Here is a 26,372-nt window from a genome sequence, read left to right on the forward strand (position 1 = left end):
GGGGAACTGCTGCCAGATTAACTGTATTTTTGGGGAACCGCTGCGGCCAGATAACGTGTATTTTGGGGAACTGCTGCCAGATGGGGAACGGATGTCAGAGCAAAAAATCTATGAACTATTGGCCCCGTTTTATCCCTTTTCTACTCTCAGAAGCCATATAGTCCAACCAGGTCTCAGCCAGAACAGAAACTGTCGCTTGCATACCTGATGTTTAACTCTTTCAGGCAGAGAAAGAAAAAAAGGAACACAGCATAGTTATTTGTGTGCTTGGCACTGTACATACACATGTCTGTCTCATCATGTCACAAGTCACCTCATGTATCCTTTAAGATTAAACTGGTAACAATACTCCTCCCTAATATTATGCTGTGTGGATTCTGTGGTTTCTTTAATTCAATAAAGTAAAGCATGCAAATGTGTACAATCTACTAACTTGGCCAAATGTATAGTATTTAATATTTTAACATATTTATTTCTCAACCGTGCTAACTTACTTTTCTCCAGAACACAGAAAACTTGGAAATCTGACAGTCACAGTGAAGAAACAATTCCCTTCTTCCAACGCCCTTCAAGTTTTGTACCAGCGCATGAAATATGAATATGATTTCTACTACTATGTCAAAGAACAATTCCATTTGCTCAAACGTAAGTTTGGACTTAAATCCCAAGTGAAGAAGCCAGCCAGTGAAGAAATGTCAGTTGCATTTCCGATCCCCATGGAAACAGAGGAGCCTGTAATAGAAGAGGAAGATGAGCAAAATGATGAGAAGTGGTTGGAGGACATTTACAAGAGGTGATGCCCTGGTTGTGGCAGCACGACTATGAGTCCAGGTCCATTTCTTAAGCTTTTTTTATTGTTAAAAAAATCCTTAAGGAACATGGTTAATGCTGAGTTGCATTAACACTTCCCCACATGTTGGGTAATAGGGAAATACTTTTACCCGATTTTGCGGGTTGTGTTTACTTTTATTTTATGTTCAGTGGGATTGGTGAAGAGTGTAAAAATAGGCTTATGGCATATTGACTTGACAGTTTTGCCAGTTTACAGGAAACCGACAGCATAGTCTGATCATTTACTAAAGTGATATACTGTTTTATATCATAAGTCCAAACAAGTATATCTGACACACACTATCCCTGATGATTACATATTTTACATGTGAGATAAGTACAGTGTCCTTTACAATGCCCGCTCTTAAAGCATTACACTCCTGATAGCACTGATTCAAAAAATAGAGCTCCAGTTTGTCCTCATGGACTCTAAACATAATGTACCTTCTGGACGGAGCCCTCATCTACCCATACTGTAGTTTCAGCACACAGCCCATTTCCCTGACTCTACATGACTGGACCCCAGTGACCCCATTGCACAGGACATAGTATGGTCACATCTGGGTGGGTAACATCACTTTGGAGATACCAGATCTTACAGTAGCCCCAATTGTGCAATCAAATGGTGTAAAGAAGTACCGCATGTCAGAATGCATGTAATACAGTCTTGAATTGAGTTTATTTTTGAATACACCACAAATGTACTTTAAATTTAGAATATATGATATAGCTGTATGCATTATGCAGATCACTATACTCTGTTCCTAAGGCACCTAGAGGAACAGTAGTAGTAGAGGCATCTGAAATGGTTAATGGCCAGAAGATTGTTTATTCAGAAACGTTATTGATTAATTTTAAATTCATTCAAAGCAGGACTCCATGCACCAGTTCCAGACAACCTTTCAGCACAAGATATAATATATTTCTTATACCAAGTCTATTTTTGAAGGAATGACAATGTTTTTATAAAATAAGTGAAGCAAGTAATGTGAGTGTGCCCCTTGGTTTTGTTTTTCTTCTGTGGGACACCCATGTATGCTCTGAGTAGGTTTTGTACAGTGCCCTTGTTGCCATCCCAGCCTGACATTTATTCAGTGGGCTCTGCTGTGTGAGTACTTGCCAGCACAGCTGAATCTCTGTTTCTTTGGTAATTAGCACATTGCAAGTTAATTTGTACGTTGTCTTATAATGCCTTATCTTTCAGAACTTGGTGTGGATTTCATAAATTCACACTTCACTTGGCAGTTACATGATATGCTGTCCTCAGAGCAAATTGCTAGGCTCCGTTTATGATGATGCCTAAAATGGGCCATTGCTATAGGGCAGTGATAAGCAAACTTGGCTCTCCAGCTGTACTGAACTAAAAATCCCACAATGCATTGCAAGAGTCTGAGAGCCACAGTCATGATTTATAAAGGCAAATGCATTGTGGGACTTGTAGTTCCTTAACAGCTGGAGAGCCAAGTGGCAGTCCAGACTTTACCTTTTGTCATAGTCTAAACCAAATGTAGGGGCAGGGTGGTAATCTATAATCATGTGTCTACCAAGCAAAAATAGATTTAAATGTATTTAGAGCAATAGTTGTATTTTTATTTCTTAAATGAAAGCACTACAGTGCTACCATATTAAGGTGAATGAATTGTGGTCTGGAGTTCCACCCTGCCTGTCTGGAGTGTTTTATGTGTATTGTCACTGAGAATTTAGATTTGCTTATTCAGTTACTCTTTTCTTAAAGGAATATTCAGGCAAAAAAAAATGAGTTTTACTTACCTGGGGCTTCTACCAGCCCCATGCAGCCATCCTGTGCCCTCTTAGTCACTCACTGCTGCTCCAGTCCCCCGCCACTAGTTTCGTTTTTGCCGACCTCGGGGTCGGCGGACCTCCACACGTACATTTTCACGCATTCCCGCTGGTGCATGAAGCTATCGTGGACATTAACACATACATTTTACGCGTTGGTGCAATGCGTAAATTTTTGCGCGTTGCACCGCTAACACGTAAAATGTATGTGTTAATGTCAGCAATAGCGTCATGCACCAGCGGGAATGCGTGAAAATGTACGTGTGGCGGTCCGCCGACCCCGAGGTCGGCAAAAACGAAACTAGCTGGCGGTGGGGGACTGGAGCAGCAGTGAGTGACTAAGAGGGCACAGGATGGCTGCTCGGGGCTGGTAGAAGCCCCAGGCAGGCGCGGACTGGCCTGGGGGGATGGGAGGCGTTTGCCCCCCGGGCTGCCGCCTGCTCACACATGGAGGGCTGGTGGGGCAGCATTAGTCATCACAGCTGCCACTGCCCGCTAGTAGTATTTACAATACCAGCGGATCTGCAGCTTCCCTGCTGTTGCGATGAGTGCAGAGAAGTGTAGGGGGCGGATGCTTCCAGTCGGCCGGGATCACATGGGGTCGGGCAGCCAATGAGGAAGTGGAGCCTCTCATACCACGTGATTGGAGGGCTCCGTAAGCTGGAGTCCATTGGCTTGTGTGCTGTCCTGCTCTCTCTCTCCCTGGCGCGATATTTAACACTGTGGCCTGACGGAGAGAATGTGAAGAGCAGCTGCAGCAGCCTCGCAGAGAATTCCTGGCAGCACAGACGACAGAGTGCAGCTTGTGCTGCTGGAGTCAGGCTGGATTGCACAGGGAGACTGCTGTGTGCAGGAGTTTGCTATAACTGCAAGGATGTGCAGTGAAGAAGGCTGGTGATAAAGTTGTCATTCTTCTGCTTTTTTTCTCCCCCTTTCATCTCCTGCTCTGTCTCTCCACCCCCCTCTGTTTTCATACCCCCCCCCTCCATCTAGTGTTCTCTTTCCCTCCCCCCTGTGTTTTCATATCCCCCCTTTACATCTCTACAGCACACTCTCCCTCCCCCTGTTATCCTATACATAGTCATGTGACTCCTTGTCTTCAGAGGAGCTCACACTCTAATCCTACCATAGTCATAGCCTAATGTCCTACCATATTATTATTATGTATTTATACAACAGTGTCATCTTCTGTAGCACTTTACAGAATACTTAGTCATGTCACTGACTGTCCACAGAGGAGCTCACACTCTAATCCTACCATAGTCATAGCCTAATGTCCTACCATATTATTATTATGTATTTATACAACAGTGTCATCTTCTGTAGCACTTTACAGAATACTTAGTCATGTCACTGACTGTCCGCAGAGGAGCTCACACTCTAATCCTACCATAGTCATAGCCTAATGTCCTACCATATTATTATTATGTATTTATACAACAGTGTCATCTTCTGTAGCACTTTACAGAATACTTAGTCATGTCACTGACTGTCCGCAGAGGAGCTCACACTCTAATCCTACCATAGTCTTAGTCTAATGCCCTACCATATTATTATTATTATGTATTTATATAGCACTGATACCTTCTGCAGCACTTTACAGAGTACATAGTCATGTCACTGACTGTTCGCAGAAGAGCTCAAAATCTAATCCTACAATAGCTATAGTCTAACGTCCTACCATATTATTATTATGTATTTATATAGCAGTGACCTCTTCTGTAGCACTTTACAGAATACTTAGTCATGTCACTGACTATCCTCAGAGGTGCTCACAATCTAATCCTATCATAGCCATAGTCTAATATCCTACCATATTATTACGATGTATTTATATAGCACTGACACCTTCTGCAAACTTTAGAGTACATAGTCATGTCACTGACTGACTTTAGTCAATTTAATCTTTGTAATCTTGTAATCAGTAACCGTAACCTGATGCTTAATTTCATCCGCTTTTCTATAATTCTGCTTTCAAATTCCTAGCATCACCCTAAGTTGCCCAAAAGCCTAGCCTTTAATCTTTTCTAACCGCCTTTATGTTTCTTTTACCTAACTTTAACTCCCTTTTTTTTCGTAAATGCATAACCCTGATCTATCATTTTCCCTAACCCCCCCCCCCCCCTTCTAATGACTCTATCCTAACCCTGCTGTTGTCATGGGGTGGCTGGTGATAGTGGTACAAATCTGGCCCTACTGCCGGTGGGCACACAGGGATCCTTCACAGCATGCCAGCAAGCCAGCCCTGAGTCCAGCATCACTGCCAGCTTGGCCTGCATCATTGCAGCATAACCACCAGCCAGGCCTCAGCATAACTGTTAGCCAGGCCAGCACAGCATCACAGCCAGGCCAGGTAGCCCAGCAAGCACAGCATCACCACAAACCCAGCACAGCATAACTGCCAGCCGAGCACAGCGCCCAGGCCAGCTGAGGATAAGACAGAAGCCAGGTGAGAAAAGTCTACCTATTTTAAATACTGCGTATTTATCATATTTAAGTTACACCATTGCTAGGTTCATGTACATTTGACACCACCCATGACCACTCCCACTTTCTTGCTGCATAACCACGCCCATTTTTTTGTGTGCTACGGGCGCCGCACGCTTCCTCTCCCTTGGTGCCCAGGATCTTCCAGGATCCTAGCAACACCCCAGCAGTGAACCTGGGCACTCTGGCTGTAGCTCAGTTCAATGGGGGGCATAAGGCCACCACCCCTTTTCAAGCAAAATATTTGATTTCACTGGAAAATTGATTTAAAATATGATTGAGCAGCAATGATGGAGCATCAGTTTCCAGCAGATTTGATCACAGTGATCGAATCTGCTGTGGAAAATCAATTAGTGTATGAGCAGTGCACTATATACATTTGGGCTTGAGAAAGATATGGATTGTGGCTGGGATTACCGTGAAAGGGCCTCTAGGTTGTGTTTCCCCCCAGGCCAAAAGGTCCCAGTCCTCCCCTGGCCCCAGGTAAGTAAAACTCATTTTTTTTTTTTGCCTGATGATTCCTTTAAGATATTGGTCTTAAAGTGGATCCAAGGTGAACTTTTACACATTGCATAATTGTGTTCCTTTCCTATTGTTTATAGGGCATTCCTCAAGCCAAATACTTATTTGTTTTTGTTTTAATACTCTAATTTCCTATAAACTAAGAAAGCCACGCCCACAGGGTTTCAGAGAGCCTTGGCAGTAGCAAGGGCTCATGGGAGCTCAGTCTGGGCAGGAGGAGGGGGAGGTGTTACTAGCCATTGATTTCAGAGGCAGAGGGGAGGAAGGAGGAGGAGAGGGGATTAGGCTGATGGCTCAAGATACAGATAAGCCTGCCTCTGTGTAATGTTTACAAACAACATGTCTGCTGTCATTGTATCACAGGAATAAATAATCATATTCTATTAAAACTGTTTGCAGCTAGATTTGCTGTGTAAACCATCTAAACTTTAGATAAGATATATAGACAAGTTACTTGTTATAGTTAGAACAAATGACAGCAGCCATGTTGTTTGTAAACATTACTCAGAAGCAGGCTTATCTGCATCTTGAGCAAAAAAACCTAATCCCCCTCCTCCTCCCCTCTGCCTCTGAAATCTCTGGCTAGTAATACCTCCCCCTCCTTCTGCCCAGACTGAGCTCCCATGAGCCCTTGCTACTGTCTGAAAGTGCCTTGGCTCTCTGAAACCTGTGGGCGTGGCTTCTTTAGTTTATAGGGAATTAGAGTATTAAGACCAAAACAAAAAAGTATTTGGCTTGATAAATGCCCTGTAAACAATAGGAAAGGGACACAATTATGCAAGGAGTAAAAGTTCATCTCGGATCCACTTTAAGGCTTTGAAGGAGAACAGTTCAATAGGCATGGCCTGAGAGGACTGCGGTTGTGTCTGTTCCTCTGAGCCATGCTATCACAGGAAGTAGTAGTGAAGTGCTAACTACAGTATTCAGCATACCAGTTATAATATAACAGCCTTATAGTATATATATATATATGAGGCCTTGCAGCACAGTCATGGTGCTCCTCTGTTGTTTTATACAGAAATAAGCTGCTGCTGCATTGGATGAGAAGGAGCACCGGCCAAGTGCTTGGTAACGGTCAGCATGAGCAGTGGAGGGGCAGCCACTGCATTGTCACATATGAGCGCAGCCATTTTTTGCTGCCACATAATTACACTGTGCATCAATAGCTGACATGGGTGGGGCTACAAACGCTGCTAGTTGGCCAGTAGACAAACATGTCTACCATGTGAAAGAGACTTTATAGTAAGGGACATTTTCTAATTTAGAATTTTGCAGTTTAGATTTGCTGTACTAACTTTATTATAATACCATACATGTTTTGAAACTACATGAAATTTCAGTGCACTCTCCAGATGGAGGTGCTCACATTGCACTGTGTTTTAAAGTTTCAATTACATGTGTTTTGATTTACACTTTTCTACTTCTCCCTAGTTAAAAAATATAGTGAAATATGCAAACACATTTGACATGTGTTTAGCCAATACATATTAAACCACACAGGCTTAAGTCCGTGAACTACCTCCTGTCATCCATCAACTCGTTTTACCAGCATCCTGTGGTTTACTAGCAGCAGGGAATTGTATTAACCGTTAGGAAATGCATAAGTGTGGCCAGATTCTCTGTTCCACTTCACTAGTAGTCATTTCTCTGTAGCAACACTTTGTCACTTCTTGGTGAAAATCATTTGTAAAATCAGTCTACAAATACAAATACTGTGTATATATACATATATATATATATACATATATATATACATATATATATATATATATATATATATATATATATATATATATATATATATATATACAGCGAAACCTTGGACTGAGAGTAACTCGGTTTAACCACTTGAGGACCTAGCCTTTACCCCCCCCCCCCCCCCCTTGAGGACCAGCGCTGTTTTTTCAGATCTGTGCTGGGTGGGCTCTACAGCCCCCAGCACAGATCAAATGACAGGCAGAGCGACCAGACCGCCCCCCTTTTTTCCCCACTAGGGGGATGATGTGCTGGGGGGTCTGATCGCTCCTGCATGCTGTGGGTGGCGGGGGGGGGGGGCACCTCAAAGCCCTCTCCACCGCAAGATTCCCCCTCTCCCTCTTCTCCCTCCCTGCCCGAGAGATCGGAGGCTGCACAGGAACGGATCTGTCCTGTGCAGCCTCTAACAGGCTCCCCGCTGTCATGTGACAGCGATCCCCGGCTGCTGATTGGCCGGGGATCGGTGATCTACTACAACGCTGCTACTGTTGCAGCGTTGTAAAAATGTAAACAAAGCGGATTATTTCCGCTTGTGTTTACATTTAGCCTGCGAGCTGCGATCGGCAGCCCGCAGGCTATTTACGGAGCCCCCCGCCGTGAAATGACAGGAAACAGCCGCTCGCGCGAGCGGCTGTTTCCTGATTAATTAGCCTGCAGCCGGCGACGCAGATCTGCGTCGCTGGTCCTGCAGCTACCACTTTGTCGACGCGCGTTATGAGTACGCGGTCGGCAAGTGGTTAAAAGCGCTTTGGAAGACAAGCAAAAATGTTTATGAAATTTTGACTTGATAAGTAAGTAACGTCTTGATATACAAGCATAGAACATATATGCATGTCATCACAACTGAGCCGATGGTTCTTCTCTCGTAAATGCTGCAGAATTGTACTTAATCTGAGTGTAGGGACTGCACACTGTCACATTTCAGTGAAATCCTCAAAAGTAGGTAGACGCAACTGTCATTGGTTCCTTGTTAGAGACACACAAAAAGGTTGGTGGTTTTGGATTGTGGAGCGAATGATCTGCATTTCCATGAATCCTTATGAGAAAATTCGCTTTGAGTGCTTTGCTTGTATGTATATATACACACACACACACACACACACGAGGGGGTATTGTCAAATTTTAATTATCACCCTGGAGTTATTATGGTATGTTGATGAAATGTTGTCAGTGTCATCATCAATGGTCCCCAAGTGCATAATGTTGAGAAAATCAGCTCATTGTATCCTTTTTTTCTTTTACAGGTTGTGCCAGAAATGACTAAACTGTGAGATATAAAAGATTGGGCTTGTAGCATGGTAAAGTTACTGCATTTGTAATGCATGGTAAAGGGTAATGGTGCCTGGAAAATTCATGATGATATGATGGCAGTTTATGGAAATGATTGTCCATCTTATAACACTTATAAAATTAATTCCAATTCCAGAAAAAATAATTTTCACAGACATGTCCTTCACAGAAGAGCCAAGACCTGGAAAATCACCATTGGCAGACAATGCGGCGGCAGTGAAGAAAGAGCAGTGTTTAATCCTGTAATACAGTCAAACAACCACCCAAATAATCATGAATGAAACTGGTAGTGTGTGGTAAATTATTCATGGTGAACTGCACGTGTGTAAGGTGTCTGCACGTTGGGTTCCATGTTTGCTTACCCCTTTCCAGAAACAAACACAGAGTGAACTGTCAAGACAAATGTTTATGCACTTGGAACAAGATGAAGAGGATTTTTTTCTAGCCAGGCACTATTACCCTTCATATGCAGGAACTTTATCATATTGCAGGCCTCAATCTTTTCCATCTCACGCTTTAGCCACTTCTGGCACAATCTGTAAAAGAAATAAAGGATCCTATGAACTGATTTTCTCAACATCATGCACTTAGGGACCAATGATGCCAATCAATATACTGTACCACTAAAACTTACAGGTGATAGTTAATGTGTGTGTAATATATACCGTGTATATATATATATATATATATATATATATATATATATATATATATATATATATATATATATATATATATACACACACACACACACACACACACACACACACACACACTCTCTCTTGACTTTTACTACTCACATACATATTACCCAGAGTTCCTCTTTAAAGGGAGCCTAAACTGAGAGGGATATGAATGTTTCCTTTTAAACAATACCAGTTCCCTGGCTATCCTGCTGATCTCTTTGGATGCAGTAGTGGCTGAATTACACACCTGAAACAAGCATGCAGCTAATGCAGTCTAACTTCAGTAAGAGCACCTGCTCTGCATGCTTGTTCAGGGGCTGTGGCTAAAAGTATTAAAGACACAGGATCAGCAGGAGAGTCAGGCAACTGGTATTTTTTTAAAAGTAAAAATAAATACCCTTCTCACTTTAGGTTCCCTTTAAAGTGTACCTGAGACAAAGTGAATAAAAGCATTGAACTTACCTGGGGCTTTCGCCAGCCTCCGTCAGGCCATAGGCTCCCCCGTTGTCCCCCTTAGCCGATTGGATTGTCCGCTAGCCTGCCTGGCAATTTGCTCAGTTATGCTTGTTGCATGGCCCCCATCGGGCTCCTACGGCCAGGTGTATTCTGTGACTGCACAATGGGGAGCAGCCATGGTGTGCGCGCATGCATGGCAGAGCACAACTGAGCAAAGTTACTGGGCTGGCTGGCGAATGATCCGAGCAGCCTGGGGGAGTGGCAAGGGAGCCCACAGCATGAAGAGGGCTGGAGGGAGCCCCAGGTAACTATCAATGGTAGTCAATTTAGTATACAAGAGGAGTGTTCATGATCATCTCAGTTAAAAATCTAGCACATCTAGCACATTGGTTTCCCTTGTAGCATTGTGCCTTGTAGGATCCTGTTCTACTGTAGTTCCTGTGGCATGTTGTCTCCACATATCCTCCTCCCTTCCCTTCTCACAGAACAGGATGCTTCTCACAGGGGCCCATATGCAATTGGCTTTTTCTCCTGAGTTTTCTCCTAGGAGATAATTTTTCATCTTCAATTTAAATTAATGGTACTTATCCGTTAGCCGGGCGCATCCGGCAGGTGGCGCTAATTACTATTCCCCCTCCAGCCCGACATGGATAGTAGGGAAAGATGTAACTCTGGTGGAGTTTTGTCGCCACCTAGAGGATGCGCCCGGCTAACGGATAAGTACCAAATTAATTTTTTAGCACTTTGCAATGGAAAAAGTACCAAAAAGTTGGTGAAAAAGTACTGTCAAAATTATTTTGAGTATTTGTATGCTTGCTGGTGATGTAAAGGCATTTTATTTACAAGTTGTGAAAATATCACCTTGGAGAAAACTCAGGTGAAAAGGTGCATTGCATATGGCCCCAGGGTGTCTGAAGAGAGATGATCCCTACACTGTCATCTGGAAGGATTACAAATAGCCGTTTCGGCCAACATTAAAGAGCACCTGTAGCATGCTCAAGAATACATTTGTTGAGTTGCTTGTTTTAACTTAATTTAGAATTAGCTGTTAAAAAGTTGTAATTACTTGCTCGCCCACAAATAGCTAACCGTCTCTCTGTTGGTAAACCTGCTGTGGCAGTTCTTGCCACAGCTCACCCCCAGCTTGGCATCTCTGCCCTAAATAGAGCAGATTTCATTTGATGCAACAGATTCTAGAAACTGGAACTCTCGGATCTGAAGATTAAAAGGGTTAAGTGTGAGGAATTCAAAATCAGTCATACTGGCTGTTGTGCTGTTTGTAAGCTTATTTTAAATTTCTTCTTAATCACTACATACTGTCAATGAGCTGCAAATTGAATGCAAACTGTATGCAGCTTAGAATTGGTCAGTCAGACTCAGCAGGAAGTTAATCTGGTTGGCGCGACTCCAAGCTCCATTCAATTTGCAATGCATTTGCCATCTCTACAAATCACTGATGCAAGACAGGACTGCAGACTCCACTGGCCACATGCTTGTTGCAGGTGTGTGACTCACTATGGCCTACTTGACAACCAGGGAACTAACACATTTTAAAAGGGAATAAACATGGCAGCCTCTATATTCCCCTCACTACAAGTTTCTTTTCGAGATGTGAGAGAATACACAGGCATATTTTTACTTCATGCGCCTTCATGCGTTACGATCGTGTTCACATTGAGCGTTTTTTGAAGCAACTTTTTTTTATGCGATTCCTGGTGCTTGGGTAGGAGGTGCATTTTTTGTTAAAAGCACTTTTCTAAGCGCTTTTCCAGAGCGTTTTTTTAATTCCCTCCCTGATGCAAGTCAGCAAGTGAACTCTTCGACCTGGAAAAGAATAAATACAATGTATTTATTCTTAAAAACGCAAACGCAATTGCTGCACAAAGCAATTTTGTGAGCGTTTTGTGCTTTTCCTATAGCTCCCATTATTGCAAAATTGCCCTGAAAATGGTACATGCATCGCTTTTCTGATCGGACAGCGAACAGAACACCCAATCTGAACTAGCCCATAGGAAAGCATGGTGTAAGCACTTTCAGGGCGATTTTGAAAAATCGCCAGCACTAAAAAAGAATAAAAAAAAAGCGCCTCTTGTCTGAACAGGCCCTTAGACAATTAGCAAGTGATATGTGTTTTCAGCACAGATACAGCCAAATATATGTAGAGCCATTTACACAGCTTTTAGCAGTTAGTTTGTAAACCGACACTAGGTAAAATGCACAGACGGCGGTCTGGGAATCATAAGCAATTGATTACTGCAGTAAAATGTATGCAGAAATGGCTCTCATATGCAGAATGACACTGAGTCATGTAAGCATTCAGTACTTACTGCACGAGCCAAAGAGAATTTACTGTGCTAAACATAAGGTCTTACCTTGTCATGAGTATCAATGAGGCATTTCAGTAGTATATTCAACTATGAAATAATTAGATTGCACTTAATTTTGGAATAAGCATTGCACACAGAATATTTTGCCTTATTTGCTGAGTACGCCAATAGTCCAAAATGTCAATACAGAAGGGCATTGTTATAAATAGGCATAATGCAATTTATGTACTTTTTCTGTTTTTTTATGTATTTGCCTTATTTATAAGCAGTTTTAAGAGCTATAAATTAACAAAAGTAAAGACATATAAAATACAGCAGGAATAAGGAATACAGGTCATCCTTATTTACACCACTTTTGATGTGCCTGATAACATAGAAAGTGAATACTATGTAAATTATTTCTTGGTATTGGTGTAAGGCCTCTTTCCCATTATATAATGCATGCACAAACCCAATTTCGCACAGGCGTTATGACCTGCGGTATTGGTGTAAGGCCTCTTTCACATTAGATAATGCATGCACAAACCCAATTTCGCACAGGCGTTATGACCTGCGGTATTGGTGTAAGGCCTCTTTCACATTAGATAATGCATGCACAAACCCAATTTCGCGCAGGCGTTATGACCTGCGGCATGGCGAAGGGAAGTTGCGATGTGAGGCTAAGCAGCAATGGTAGTTCTATGGGCTGGTTCACACGGACGCTTGGCGGTGTCGGGCGGCCAGAAGCCGCGTTGTCCTGTGACGTCTCGTTCGGGGGCGGCGGTACAGCTATCGTCGGCTTCCCGTTGCGATCATCGTTTCACGTCCCTGCAAGGGAATGTGAAGCCGCGGTGGTTAGGTGACCCTGGACGTCGCATGCGGCTTCTAGGGCCGGCTGAAATGACACGGTAAATCGGATTGAACGCCGCGTTTGCGTAATCGCCTGTAACCACGCGATGTTAAACACTCCCATTCACTTGAATGGAAGCGTTTAGCCTGCGATCCCCGAATGATTGGTGGTAAAAGCCACCAAGCGTCTGTGTGAACCAGCCCTAATTCACCCAATAGGAAAACGCCATGGCTGGACGATTAAAAGCTCTCAGATGCGTTACAACGTAACGCTCTGGAACGCGTTGTCTAATGTGAAAGTTAACATGAAAGTCAAATTGATTTTTTTTTTACCTTTCTAAACACATCCTAGGAGCGATCTGTCAAAACGCACGTATCAGCTCCTAGTGTGAAAGCGCCCTTACTGTTGTTTTAAGTTCTGGGAAAGATAATTGTTTTCACAATAATGTAAACATTATATATTGTTTGCTGTCACCATAGAGGATGTGTTATGGCTGTAGCTGACCAGCTGTCATCTGAACCAATGCCATTATTTCTAAACATGGCCGTCTTCGTGAGCAAACACAGAATATGCTAAAGTGATAGAATGGGGCGTGGCTTTATGAAATGCACCAAAGTCTCAGCATTTATATTAGGCAACTTTCTATCCACCAGACCAATTATTCTGAAGCAAATTAATTTATTTAAAGAGTGCAGGTACTTCTTTACAATCTGTATGTAAACAGCCCGGTACATGGCTAATTGTTATTTTTAAATGGTACAAGTCTTTCTGGGCGATAGGAAATTGCAGAGATGGGGCCTTGTGCTGATCTGGCTGTAGTTCTCAATCATATATACTGAGGTTGGTTTATCAAGATAGGCAAATACAACTGGAGCAGAAATGGGGCAGCTGCCCAAACCTACCAATCGTGTATTAGCTGCAGAATAAATGATTTGTGATTTATGAGCAAATGCAACAATTTTGCTCTTTTTTTATGAACTCTTGCCATCTTGATAGTTCACTCCCTGTATATTTCTGCATTAACCCCAGCACATGATAAGTCCTTTTACATATTAGAACTACATTAGATGGTTGTTCTAAAAACCATGCTCTCATTTTTCTAAATTAAAACAATGTACAGTCTCATTTATTTACAAGCAATGCTCATTTTCTGGCAGGTAAAGTAAAATAGTATGTTATTTGAATAATTGAAAAACAATGTAAATAGAGAGGACAATGGGTAATATAATGAAAAAAAAATCTTTATTTTGAGAATATTTGATTTAATGTAAATGAATATGTAGATGTGCCCAAATACTGCCTGTATTGATTTTATGTGGAAGAGGAAATGTTCATATTCATGTAACTTACTGTGTGTTTATTAACACAGTCATTGAGGCTAAGTTCACAGTGGGACGTTAAAGGCGCACGTTAAGGCTGGTTTCACAGTGGGACGTTACAGGCGCACGTTAGAGCAGCCTGTAACGCACCCCACCGCACAGTAATGAAAAATCAATGGGGCTGTTCACAGTGCCCACGTTGCGTTACATTGTAACGCTGCGTCACAAGACAACGTACTGCATGCAGTACTTTAGACGCGGTAGACTGCTTGCACATGCTCAGTAATCTTGTGGAGGAGCGGAGAGCGGCCAGGCACATGGCTTATTAATATGCACTGCACGTTGTGACGTGCAGTGTTTACTTCCTGGAGCGGCCGCTCTGTGCGGCGATTGGCCGGCGGGACCACGTGATGCCGCATGCGCACAAGAGTGCGCATCACGGCATCACTGACGCCAGAGTGAGCTGCACAACGCGGCTCACTCTGACGTCCAGATCCAGCACCACCAGGCGTTCCGTTAGGGGGACGTTATGTGACCTTAACGCCCCCTCTAACGCAACGTCCTGGTGTGAAATTAGCCTAAAACAGCATTTAACGCAGAATAACTCATTGCAATGAAAATTCAATGCCCTGTTCACAGTGCACACGTTGCGTTGGTGTCTAACGCTGCACGTTAAGTGAAAGTACTGCATGCAGTGCGTTATACACGTTATTAGCTGCGTTGGACTGTTTGCACATGCTCAGTAATGACTTGGAAGCATACTTTTCATTGCCTGTATTTTTTACTGTTTCTGCTGTATGCGACGGTAACGCTGCGTTGCGACTTTTTGGGCGCGTTGCGTTGTAAGTTTGTGGTGCAACTTTAACGTTGCATCAAAACGCAACGTCCCACTGTGAATCTAGCCTCAATAGTATGAGGGCTAGTTCACAGTGGTCAATTGGTAATTCTTCATGTCAGCTCACTGTCCATACAATTCTATGGGCCTGTTCACAGTACTGCGTTGTAACGGATGGCGTTATTCTAATCCACTGCATGAAGGCGTTGTATTGAAGTCTATGTCCACCAGTCTCCATTGCAGTTCACACACATTATAACGCATGCATTATACAACTGACCACTGTGAACATAGCCTTAAAATGAGGAATTTATTCCATGGTAATCATTAACGGTCTGTGTGACGCCCTTATGGTACTTACTTTTACATGGCACATACGCATCTTTTATTCCGTTTTTCATCAGAGTTCTTTATCTTGATATGTATAATGTACATTCCCATAATTTAAATATATAAAATACATTTTAAAGCATTGTTTCATGTTTTTATTTAACACTTTATTATGGAACTACAAGTTTACAATAAATTATTAGAAATATATTTTTGGGACTTATATACAATATCTAACATTCAAAAGGATTTACAAGCTTGTGAACATGTGTCTGTGCTGTTTGTCTTTTCATGTTCCTTGCTTTTGCTTGTAGGTGTGTGAAGTTCATGATTCTCAGTGAAAAGGCAAAGGAAGAGACGTATGTTTGTCACATGCAATGCTGGTTTGCCACAAATCTGAAATAAGTTTTTTTTTTTTCACTTACCCGGGGCTTCTCATAGCCCCCTGCAGCCGTCCTGTCCTGCGCCGGTATACAACGATCCTCCGACCCAGCCCCCCCGCTGCAGCTCAATCGCCGTCCACTGCACGTCGTCGGGAGCATCCTGCACAGGTGTAGTAGATTTTCTCGTACTGCCCCTGCGCAAGACGCTCCAGGCCATGGGAGCATGAACGAGGATGCACATGGCCAGCGCTGCGCAGGCGCACTGGCAGTCGACTTGTAAGTCGGTGGTGAAGAAACGGAGCCACAGCGGGGGATCGGAGGATCTTTGAGGACCAGCATGGATCCAACACACACAAGCAATAGACCACAGCAGTACATGCATCCAGCTACATTTGAAATTGGCCAGCAGGTGCTCGTCAGCCAATCAGGATGCACGGTCATACACCCTTTACCTGCCATACCACATCTAGCAGCCATTAGCATTCAGGTGGGAGGCTTCAGTTGGACGCCATCGTAAGATTGCGTCGCTAGCAGGACCGCCCCGTGCAGGCATCCCTCCCACAGGGGTCCCTCCCTAACCGCTCACCTGTCCGCCATGTCCTAGAGCTGAAAAAAAACATTTAAAAACACACGATTGGTTCACACGATGGCCAGGGGCCCCGGACCCCTCTCACTGGCCGGGGCCCCAAGGCCAACACGCGATACCTGGAGGGGAGTGCAGGTGGGCCTGGACCTCTCACATCCAGAAAACCCACCAACACTGCCTCCATACTGAATGCTAAATCCAACACACACAAGCAATAGAACACAGCAGTACATGCATCCAGCTACATTTGAAATTGGCCAGCAGGTGCTCGTCAGCCAATCAGGATGCACTGTCATACACCCTTTACCTGCCATACCACATCTAGCAGCCATTAGCATTCAGGTGGGACGGGGGGGGGGGGGGTCCTGCTAGCGACGCAATCTTACGATGGCGTCCAACTGAAGCCTCCCACCTGAATGCTAATGGCTGCTAGATGTGGTATGGCAGGTAAAGGGTGTATGACAGTGCATCCTGATTGGCTGCCGAGCACCTGCTGGCCAATTTCAAATGTAGCTGGATGCATGTACTGCTGTGTTCTATTGCTTGTGTGTGTTGGATTTAGCATTCAGTATGGAGGCAGTGTTGGTGGGTTTTCTGGATGTGAGAGGTCCAGAGCCTGGGTGTGAGATGTCCAGGCCCACCTGCACTCCCCTCCAGGTATCGCGTGTTGGCCTTGGGGCCCCGGCCAGTGAGAGGGGTCCGGGGCCCCTGGCCATCGTGTGAACCAATCGTGTGTTTTTAGGACCAGCATGGACACAGGACTTCTGCAGGGGGCTGGGAGAAGCCCCAGGTAAGTGGATCTCTTTTTTTTTTTTTATACTTCTTTCGGGTTCACTTTAAGCTACCCATACACTACTCAACTGTGGTGCCGATTACACTGCAAACAACATTATCATTTATACCATACGCAACTTCGGGCATAGAGCCGTCAACCCAGATCAATGAATATCGCCTGTGGGGCCGCTCGCAGCGTCAATGTGCTCCTGCAGTAAATTGAATTTTTGCCCATAAAAATTGTTTCAATGACGAATTCAGCTGAATATTGTACAGTGTATGGCCAGCTTTAATTTATATATGGATATATTTTTGGGGGAAAGTTACTTATAAAGTCATGCAACTTAGAGAGCAATTTATAGTCTTCAACAATCTTTATAAATACCCCCTAAATGTAATGTCAGTAGTTTCAGTCTATGTCACACATCAATGGACATAAAAGAGGCAGTTAACCATACACATCTTGGTGATGGGGTTAGTGCCTTTTTGACAGGATGTTATGAAAATACACTGACACATAGAAGTTAGTAGCAAACTCCTTGCAAAAGAAAAAAACAAAAAAAAAAAACCAAAACCTTAGTTCTGACCCTTGTGAGGCCTCATTACTAAGGGCCGTTCACACCTATAATAGCAAAACCATTTTGCAGGAGTGATTTTTCCGCAATTAACGCGGAAAAAAATCAGTGGACATGCAGTGGTTTTGGCGTGATCGCGATTAGCGGTGCTATGCATGCTAAACGCGATACGCTAATCGTGGCAAACTGCTGCATGCAACGCGTTTGCGGTTAACGCGAGAACACTGCCATTTGCTACAATGTGTAGCGGTTTTTACAAAACCGCCAGCGGTTTGCCATGAGCGGGAATCGCGCGATTCCCGCTCAGGTGTGAATGGGCCCTAACAGTTTCTCATTTTGAGTATGATACGGGATTATGCCAATTTCAATGCAGACATATGCAGCTTGATGCCAGCCAGTTAAGTAGCTGCTACTAAATTTGATTGGCTGAATTACAATTCAGTGGAAATATGTATGGTTGTTTTTTGGTTTTTTTTTCATTGCTTTTAACTGTTTTCCTCCTATCTGCACCCATGGATGCAAGTGTGTACTTTAAATAGCATGAATACTTCCAAAAGGTTGGTCACACCAATTATTTATTTGTTTCAGGTCTTTAATTGTTAACTTTTAGATAACAACCGTTAATTCAATTATTTTTTTTACAGATCCTAAATGTACATAATTTATTCAGTGTGTGCGTGTAGAAATTGAGCAAATTACATGTGGAGGATGATTCACTTACACAAAGTAAATTTAGTCTCCAGAAATTGGCATTTGCATGTTAACACATCAAAAAGAAAGAAGACTCCTGCACAGATTGTTGGCCACTGCTTGTCGCTGCCAGTGATGTTAGTGGTGCTTCCCTCATAAATAGCAGGTGAAACTGCTGCTGACACATGCTGAATGTATGCAGGTTTGTAAACATTTTCCTCATTGTTTTTGTCAAGGAAAAAGTTAATAAGACATCCCTGAAATTAAATCTTTTTCAAAAAAAATTTTTCCTGGCCTAAAGCACACACATCTAATTTTGATTGGGCAATTATTTACCAATTTTACCAGCTCCATGTAGAATGAGGGTCAACAGATTTTGAATACAGGTAGTCCCGACTTACGAACAGCCGACTTGTGAACGACCTGCCGATACAAACGGCCTGAAAATGTGATTTCAAAGGAACAAGTGATTTTTTTTTTCAAAAAAGTTTATATTTCGGATGGCCCTGAAAGGAATGTGTTTACAAACACTCCTTTTCCCTCTAACTTCTTACCCACAAAGATTATTGCAAAAACAATACTGTGAAAACAGAAGCGCTTGGGTCTTATTCAAGTCAATAATATGCAATATGTTTAAATGCAAATTTGTTTATTTCCTCATTAGTATGAAAAAGCACGCACTTTATTCTTATTGTGTTATTTTAACATACACAAATTTGGTTAGTTAAAACATTTTTAACAACTTCACCCCACAGGCTATTTTTACCCTTAACGCCAAGAGCCATTTTCACCTTTCAGCGATTCTCCTATTTATTTGGCTATAACTTAATCACTTTATCTTGTTTTTTTCGCCATAACTTAGGCTTCTCGTTAATGATACTTGTTTTCAGTAATTATTTTCTATGCATTTTAGGCTGTATTCACAGTGGGACATTGCGTTTTAATGCCAGTCCCAACATGTCTGCGTTAAGAGGCAACGCACTGCAAGCAGTGAGTTACCACAACACAACTTTTTTTAAACGCGCCTTTAACCACTTCCCGACCGCCTAACGCACAGGGGCGGCCGGGAAGTGGAGCCCGCAAGGACCAGCTCACCCACAGAGGCGGCGGTCCTTTTAGGGGCATGGGCGGAGCGATCGCATCATCCGTGACGCGTCCTCCGCCGGCGCCCGTCTCCGCTCACCCGCCGCAACATCCCGCCGGCCATACGGAAGTGCCGGCGGGATGTTAACCCCGCAATCGCTGCATATAAAGTGTATAATACACTTTGTAATGTTTACAAAGTGTATTATACAGGCTGCCTCCTGCCCTGGTGGTCCCAATGTCCGAGGGACCACCAGGGCAGGCTGCAACCACCCTATGTCGCACCCAAGCACACTGATTTCTCCCCCCCCCCCCCAACCCAGATCGCCCACAGCACCCCTCAGACCCCCCCCCCCTGCCCACCCCCCAGACCCCTGTTTGCACCCAATCACCCCCCTAATCACCCATCAATCACTCCCTGTCACTATCTGTCAACGCTATTTTTTTTTATATCCCCCCCCCCTGCCCCCTCCTGATCACCCCCCACCCCTCAGATTCTCCCCAGACCCCCCCCCCCCCCCCCCCCCGTGTACTGTATGCATCTATCCCCCTGATCACCTGTCAATCACCCCCTGTCACTGCCACCTATCAATCAGCCCCTAACCTGCCCCTTACGGGCAATTCTGATCACCCACCCACACCAATAGATCGCCCGCAGATCAGACGTCAGATCACCTCCCAAGTGCAGTGTTTACATTTGTTCTCTACCCTAAACACCCACTAATTACCCATCAATCACCCCCTATCACCACCTGTCACTGTTACCCATCAGATCAGACCCTAATCTGCCCCTTGCGGGCACCCAATCACCCGCCTATACGCTCAGATTGCCCTCAGACCCCCCCTTATCAATTCGCCAGTGCATTAGTTACATCTGTTCTTCCCTGTAATAACCCACTGATCACCTGTCAATCACCCATCAATCACCCCCTGTCACTGCCATCCATCAATCACCCCGTCACTGCCACCCATCAATCAGCCCCTGGCACTGCCACCCATCAATCAGCCCCTAACCTGCCCCTTGCGGGCAATCTGATCACCCACCCACACCAATAGATCGCCCGCAGATCCGACGTCAGATCACCTCCCAAGTGCATTGTTTACATCTGTTCTCTCCTCCAAACACCCACTAATTACCCATCAATCACCCCGTCACTGCTATCCATCAGCTTAGACCCCTATCTGCCCCTAGGGCACTCAATCACCCGCCCACACCCTCAGAACCCAGCTCTGATCACCTCGCCAGTGCATTGCTTGCATCTATTCCCCCCTCTAATCACACCTTGAGACACCCATCAATCACCTCCTGTCACCCCCTAGCACACCTACCCATCAGATCAAGCCCTAATTTGCCCCGTGTGGGCTCCTGATCACTCGGCCAAACCCTCAGATCCCCCTCAGACCCCCTTCCGATCACCTCCCCAGTGCATCGATTGCATCTATTTTCCCCTCTAACCACCCCCTGAGACACCCATCAATCACCTCCTGTCACCCCCCTAGCACTCCTATCCATCAGATCAGGCCCAATACAACCTGTCATCTAAAAGGCCACCCTGCTTATGACCGGTTCCACAAAATTCGCCCCCTCATACACCACCTGTCATCAAAATTTGCAGATGCTTATACCCCTGAACAGTCATTTTGAGACATTTGGTTTCCAGACTACTCACGGTTTTGGGCCCGTAAAATGCCAGGGCGGTATAGGAACCCCACAAGTGACCCTATTTTAGAAAAAAGACACCCCAATGTATTCTGTTAGGTGTATGACGAGTTCATAGAAGATTTTATTTTTTGTCAAAAGTTAGCGGAAATTGATTTTTGTTTTTTTTTCACAAAGTGTCATTTTTCACTAACTTGTGACAAAAAATAAAATCTTCTATGAACTCGCCATACACCTAACGGAATACCTTGGGGTGTCTTCTTTCTAAAATTGGGTCACTTGTGGGGTTCCTATACTGCCCTGGCATTTTAGGGGCCCTAAACCGTGAGGAGTAGTCTAGAAAACAAATGCCTCAAAATGACCTGTGAATAGGACGTTGGGCCCCTTAGCGCACCTAGGCTGCAAAAAAGTGTCACACATGTGGTATCGCCGTACTCAGGAGAAGTAGTATAATGTGTTTTGGGGTGTATTTTTACACATACCCATGCTGGGTGGGAGAAATCTCTCTGTAAATGGACAATTGTGTGTAAAAAAAAAATAAAACAATTGTCATTTACAGAGATATTTCTCCCACCCAGCATGGGTATGTGTAAAAATACACCCCAAAACACCTTATACTACTTCTCCTGAGTACGGCGGTACCACGTGTGGCACTTTTTTACACCCTAAGTACGCGAAGGGGCCCAAAGTCCAATGAGTACCTTTAGGATTTCACAGGTCATTTTGCGACATTTGGTTTCAAGACTACTCCTCACGGTTTAGGGCTCCTAAAATGCCAGGGCAGTATAGGAACCCCACAAATGACCCCATTCTAGAAAGAAGACACCCAAACGTATTCCGTTAGGAGTATGGCGAGTTCATAGAAGATTTTATTTTTTGTCACAAGTTAGCGGAAAATGACACTTTGTGGAAAAAACCAATTAAAATCAATTTCCGCTAACTTGTGACAAAAAAATAAAAACTTCTATGAACTCACCATACTCCTAATGGAATACCTTGGGAAGTCTTCTTTCTAAAATGGGGTCATTTGTGGAGTTCCTATACTGTCCTGGCATTTTAGGGGCCCTAAACCGTGAGGAGTAGTCTTGAAACAAAATTTCTCAAAATGACCTGTGAAATCCTAAAGGTACTCATTGGACTTTGGGCCCCTTAGCGCAGTTAGGCTGCAAAAAAGTGCCACACATGTGGTATTGCCGTACTCAGGAGAAGTAGTATAATGTGTTTTGGGGTGTATTTTTACACATACCCATGCTGGGTGGGAGAAATACCTCTGTAAATGACAATCTTGATTTTTTTTTTACACACAATTGTCCATTTACAGAGTTATTTCTCCCACCCAGCATGGGTATGTGTAAAAATACACCCCAAAACACATTGTACTACTTCTCCCGAGTACGGCGATACCACATGTGTGGCACTTTTTTGCACCCTAACTGCGCTAAGGGGCCCAAAGTCCAATGAGTACCTTTAGGATTTCACAGGTCATTTTGAGAAATTTCGTTTCAAGACTACTCCTCACGGTTTAGGGCCCCTTAGATGCCAGGACAGTATAGGAACCCCACAAATGACCCCATTTTAGAAAGAAGACACCCCAAGGTATTCAGTTAGTAGTACGGTGAGTTCATAGAAGATTTTATTTTTTGTCACAAGTTAGCGGAAATTGATTTTATTGGTTTTTTTCACAAAGTGTAATTTTCCGCTAACTTGTGACAAAAAATAAAATCTTCTATGAACTCACCGTACTAACGAAATACCTTGGGGTGTCTTCTTTTTAAAATGGGGTCAGTTGTGGGGTTCCTATACTGTCCTGGCATTTTAGGGGCCCTAAACCGTGAGGAGTAGTCTTGAAACGAAATTTCTCAAAATGACCTGTGAAATCCTAAAGGTACTCATTGGACTTTGGGCCCCTTAGCGCAGTTAGGGTGCAAAAAAGTGCCACACATGTGGTATCGCCGTACTCGGGAGAAGTAGTACAATGTGTTTTGGGGTGTATTTTTACACATACCCATGCTGGGTGGGAGAAATAACTCTGTAAATGGACAATTGTGTGTAAAAAAAAAAAATCAAAAGATTGTCATTTACAGAGGTATTTCTTCCACCCAGGTGGGTATGTGTAAAAATATACCCCAAAACACATTGTACTACTTCTCCCGAGTACGGCAATACCACGTGTGGCACTTTTTTGCAGCCTAACTGCGCTAAGGGGCCCAAAGTCCAATGAGCACCTTTAGGCTTTACAGGGGTGCTTACAAATTAGCACCCCCCAAAATGCGAGGACAGTAAACACACCCCACAAATGACCCCATTTTGGAAAGTAGACACTTCAAGGTATTCAGAGAGGGGCATGGTGAGTCCGTGGCAGATTTCATATTTTTTTTTTTGTCGCAAGTTAGAAGAAATGGAAACTTTTTTTTTTTTGTCACAAAGTGTCATTTTCCGCTTACTTGTGACAAAAATTAATATCTTCTATGAACTCACTATGCCTCTCAGTGAATACTTTGGGATGTCTTCTTTCCAAAATGGGGTCATTTGGGGGGTATTTATACTATCCTGGAATTCTAGCCCCTCATGAAACATGAGAGGGGGTCAGAAAAGTCATAGATGCTTGAAAATGGGAAAATTCACTTTTGGCACCATAGTTTGTAAACGCTATAACTTTTACCCAAACCAATTAATATACACTGAATGGGTTTTTTTTTTTAATCAAAAACATGTTTGTCCACTTTTTTCGCGCTGCATGTATACAGAAATTTTACTTTATTTGAAAAATGTCAGCACAGAAAAGTAAAAAAAAACTTTTTGTCAAAATTCATGTCTTTTTTGATGAATATAATAAAAAGTAAAACTCACAGCAGCAATCAAATAGCACCAAAAGAAAGCTTTATTAGTGACAAGAAAAGGAGCCAAAATTCATTTAGGTGGTAGGTTGTATGAGCGAGCAATAAACCGTGAAAGCTGCAGTGGTCTGAATGGAAAAAAAGTGCTGGTCCTTAAGGGGGGTAAAGCCCACGGTCCTCAAGTGGTTAACATCGCACTGTGAACGGCCCACAGGATTAACATTGCAGTGTGGTAAGCTGCGTTATAAGACTTTAACGTCCCACTGTGAATCCGACCTTAAAGGGGAAAACTACGGAAAAAAATGAAAAACACACAATTTCTCTTATTCCATCCCCTATACGTTTAAAATAAACAATGCTGCTGTACACCCACACATTTTATTTACCCACTTGTCCCAGCTATCACAACATTTAAATTATGTTCCTAGTACAATGTATGGTGACAGTATGTTATTTGTGCCCAATCCATAATTACAAGCCCTTGCGGGACAGAGACACAAACTAGATGCGTATATATGTCCAGTTTGTGCTAACAAGTTAAAATGTACAGTACATACTTCCACTATTGATCATACACTTAGGCTACTTGCACACCAAGACGTTGCGTTAGGTGCTACGTTAAGGTCGCATAACGTGCACCTAACACAATGTATGGTGCTGCAAGAGCCGACGGTAGAGTGAGCCGCGTTAGGCGGCTCGATTCCTATAATGTCTCCTAGAGTGGCGCTGATTGGCCAGCGGGTCCACATGATGCGGAGCGAGACACTCCGCATCACGTGGTCCCGCCGGCCAATCAGCGCCCGCCAGTGCAGTGAATATTAAGTAGCCATGTGCGCGGCTACTGTAGCTGGCTCTCCCCGCCTCCTCTCCGCCCCCCACTGCGCATGTGCAAACAGTCTAACGCGGCTATAGCCGCTCCAACGCCGTAGCATGCTGCACTTTGCGGAGAACGTGCAGCGTTACATGTAACGCAACGTGGGCTGTGTGAACAGCCCACTTGTGTTACATTGCTGTGCGTTGGGGGAGCGTTACAGGCGCACTAACGTGCGCCTAAAACGTCTTGGTGTGTAAGCAGCCTTACTCACCACATCCACACATGGACTACCTGATGTTTCAAAAAAGATGACAAATTAAAAAAATAAATAATTAAAAAGAAATCTATATCTATAAAAGTCTGTTTGTGCATCGAAGTTTTATGGAGGTTGAAATAAACTCAAAATCTTAAAGATAAATTACTGTTTCCCTTTTTCCATCTGTACCCCTTTAAATTGCCTTTTCTTTTGAATACTTTTTTTTTCTATTCCTTCTGTATTCTTCCATCTTCTCCCATCATTTTCTATTGCATTCATATCTTTCTTCTTTTAATCTTCTGTAATTGCAATTCTCCAACTTGGAAAATTAGGCTCATGGGGTTTTACTGAGCATGTGATAAGCTGTTGAAACTGTTTTATAGTTTTAAGTGCCCCTTTGCTTGTGCAAATACACACTGTCAAAAATGCATTTGTAAAAAGAAGAATCTTTACAGCACAATTCCAAGTAATTTCAGTAAACGCTGTAGAATTGGAGTTTCTTGTTCTACCCCTTTATAAATACATTTCCTTTTCTGGCTCTGGAGATGTTTTTAGACAGTATGTGTATACAAATATGCATGAACTTTGGGAACTGATATGCTTATTTTAGGATGAAATAATAAACCCACACCGTGACTTGCATATTCAGTATTCCACAGTGTTCAGGACAAACCAATGTATACATTTAGATTTGTATCTGGGATATAAATATGTCTGCTGACAAACTAAACTAAAAAACTAGAATGATAAAAATATCAATTATAAATCATGTGTCCTCAAAAGAGAACCCAATCTTTAGCCTTCAAATGGTGTAACTTTTGAGTTAATAAGCAAAGCTTATTAACCACTTGAGGACCCACCCTTTACCCCCCCTTAAGGACCAGCGCTGATTTATGTGATCTGTGCTGGGTGGGCTCTGCAGCCCCCAGCACAGATCAGCTGGCATGCAGAGCGATCAGATCGCCCCCCTTTTTTTCCCCCCTATGGGGATGATGTGCAGGGGGGGGGTCTGATCGCTCCTGCTGGTGGCATGTTGCGGGGGGGGGCACCTCAAAGCCCCCCTCCGCGGCAACATTCACCCCCCTCCCTCTCCTACCTGTCCCCCCGGTGATCGGGGCTGCACAGGACGCTATAGCGTCCTGTGCAGCCTGTGACAGGATGTCGGCTGTCACATGGCGGCGATCCCCGGCCGCTGATTGGCCGGGGATCGCCGATCTGCCTCCTGCGTTTACATTTAGTCTGCGAGC

General features: G+C 43.6%; 1 protein-coding gene and 1 long non-coding RNA gene across 2 annotated transcripts in view; one reads left to right on the forward strand and one right to left on the reverse strand.

Annotated features, from left to right (window-relative positions):
- The window catches only part of UST (uronyl 2-sulfotransferase), a 337,418-nt gene extending 334,881 nt beyond the window's left edge, over nucleotides 1-2,537 (forward strand). The window contains exon 8 of the mRNA XM_068231724.1: nucleotides 505-2,537. Coding sequence (XP_068087825.1) covers nucleotides 505-797 — 293 coding nt within the window. The 3' untranslated portion in view covers nucleotides 798-2,537. The remainder of the gene's footprint in view (nucleotides 1-504) is intronic.
- The window catches only part of LOC137503951 (uncharacterized), a 32,972-nt gene that overhangs the window by 4,895 nt on the left and 1,705 nt on the right, over nucleotides 1-26,372 (reverse strand). The window contains exon 2 of the long non-coding RNA XR_011019384.1: nucleotides 495-732. This is a non-coding gene — a long non-coding RNA (uncharacterized lncRNA). The remainder of the gene's footprint in view (nucleotides 1-494; nucleotides 733-26,372) is intronic.

The sequence above is a fragment of the Hyperolius riggenbachi genome, chromosome 4, assembly GCF_040937935.1.
Source record: "Hyperolius riggenbachi isolate aHypRig1 chromosome 4, aHypRig1.pri, whole genome shotgun sequence".
Classification (NCBI taxonomy): domain Eukaryota; kingdom Metazoa; phylum Chordata; class Amphibia; order Anura; family Hyperoliidae; genus Hyperolius; species Hyperolius riggenbachi.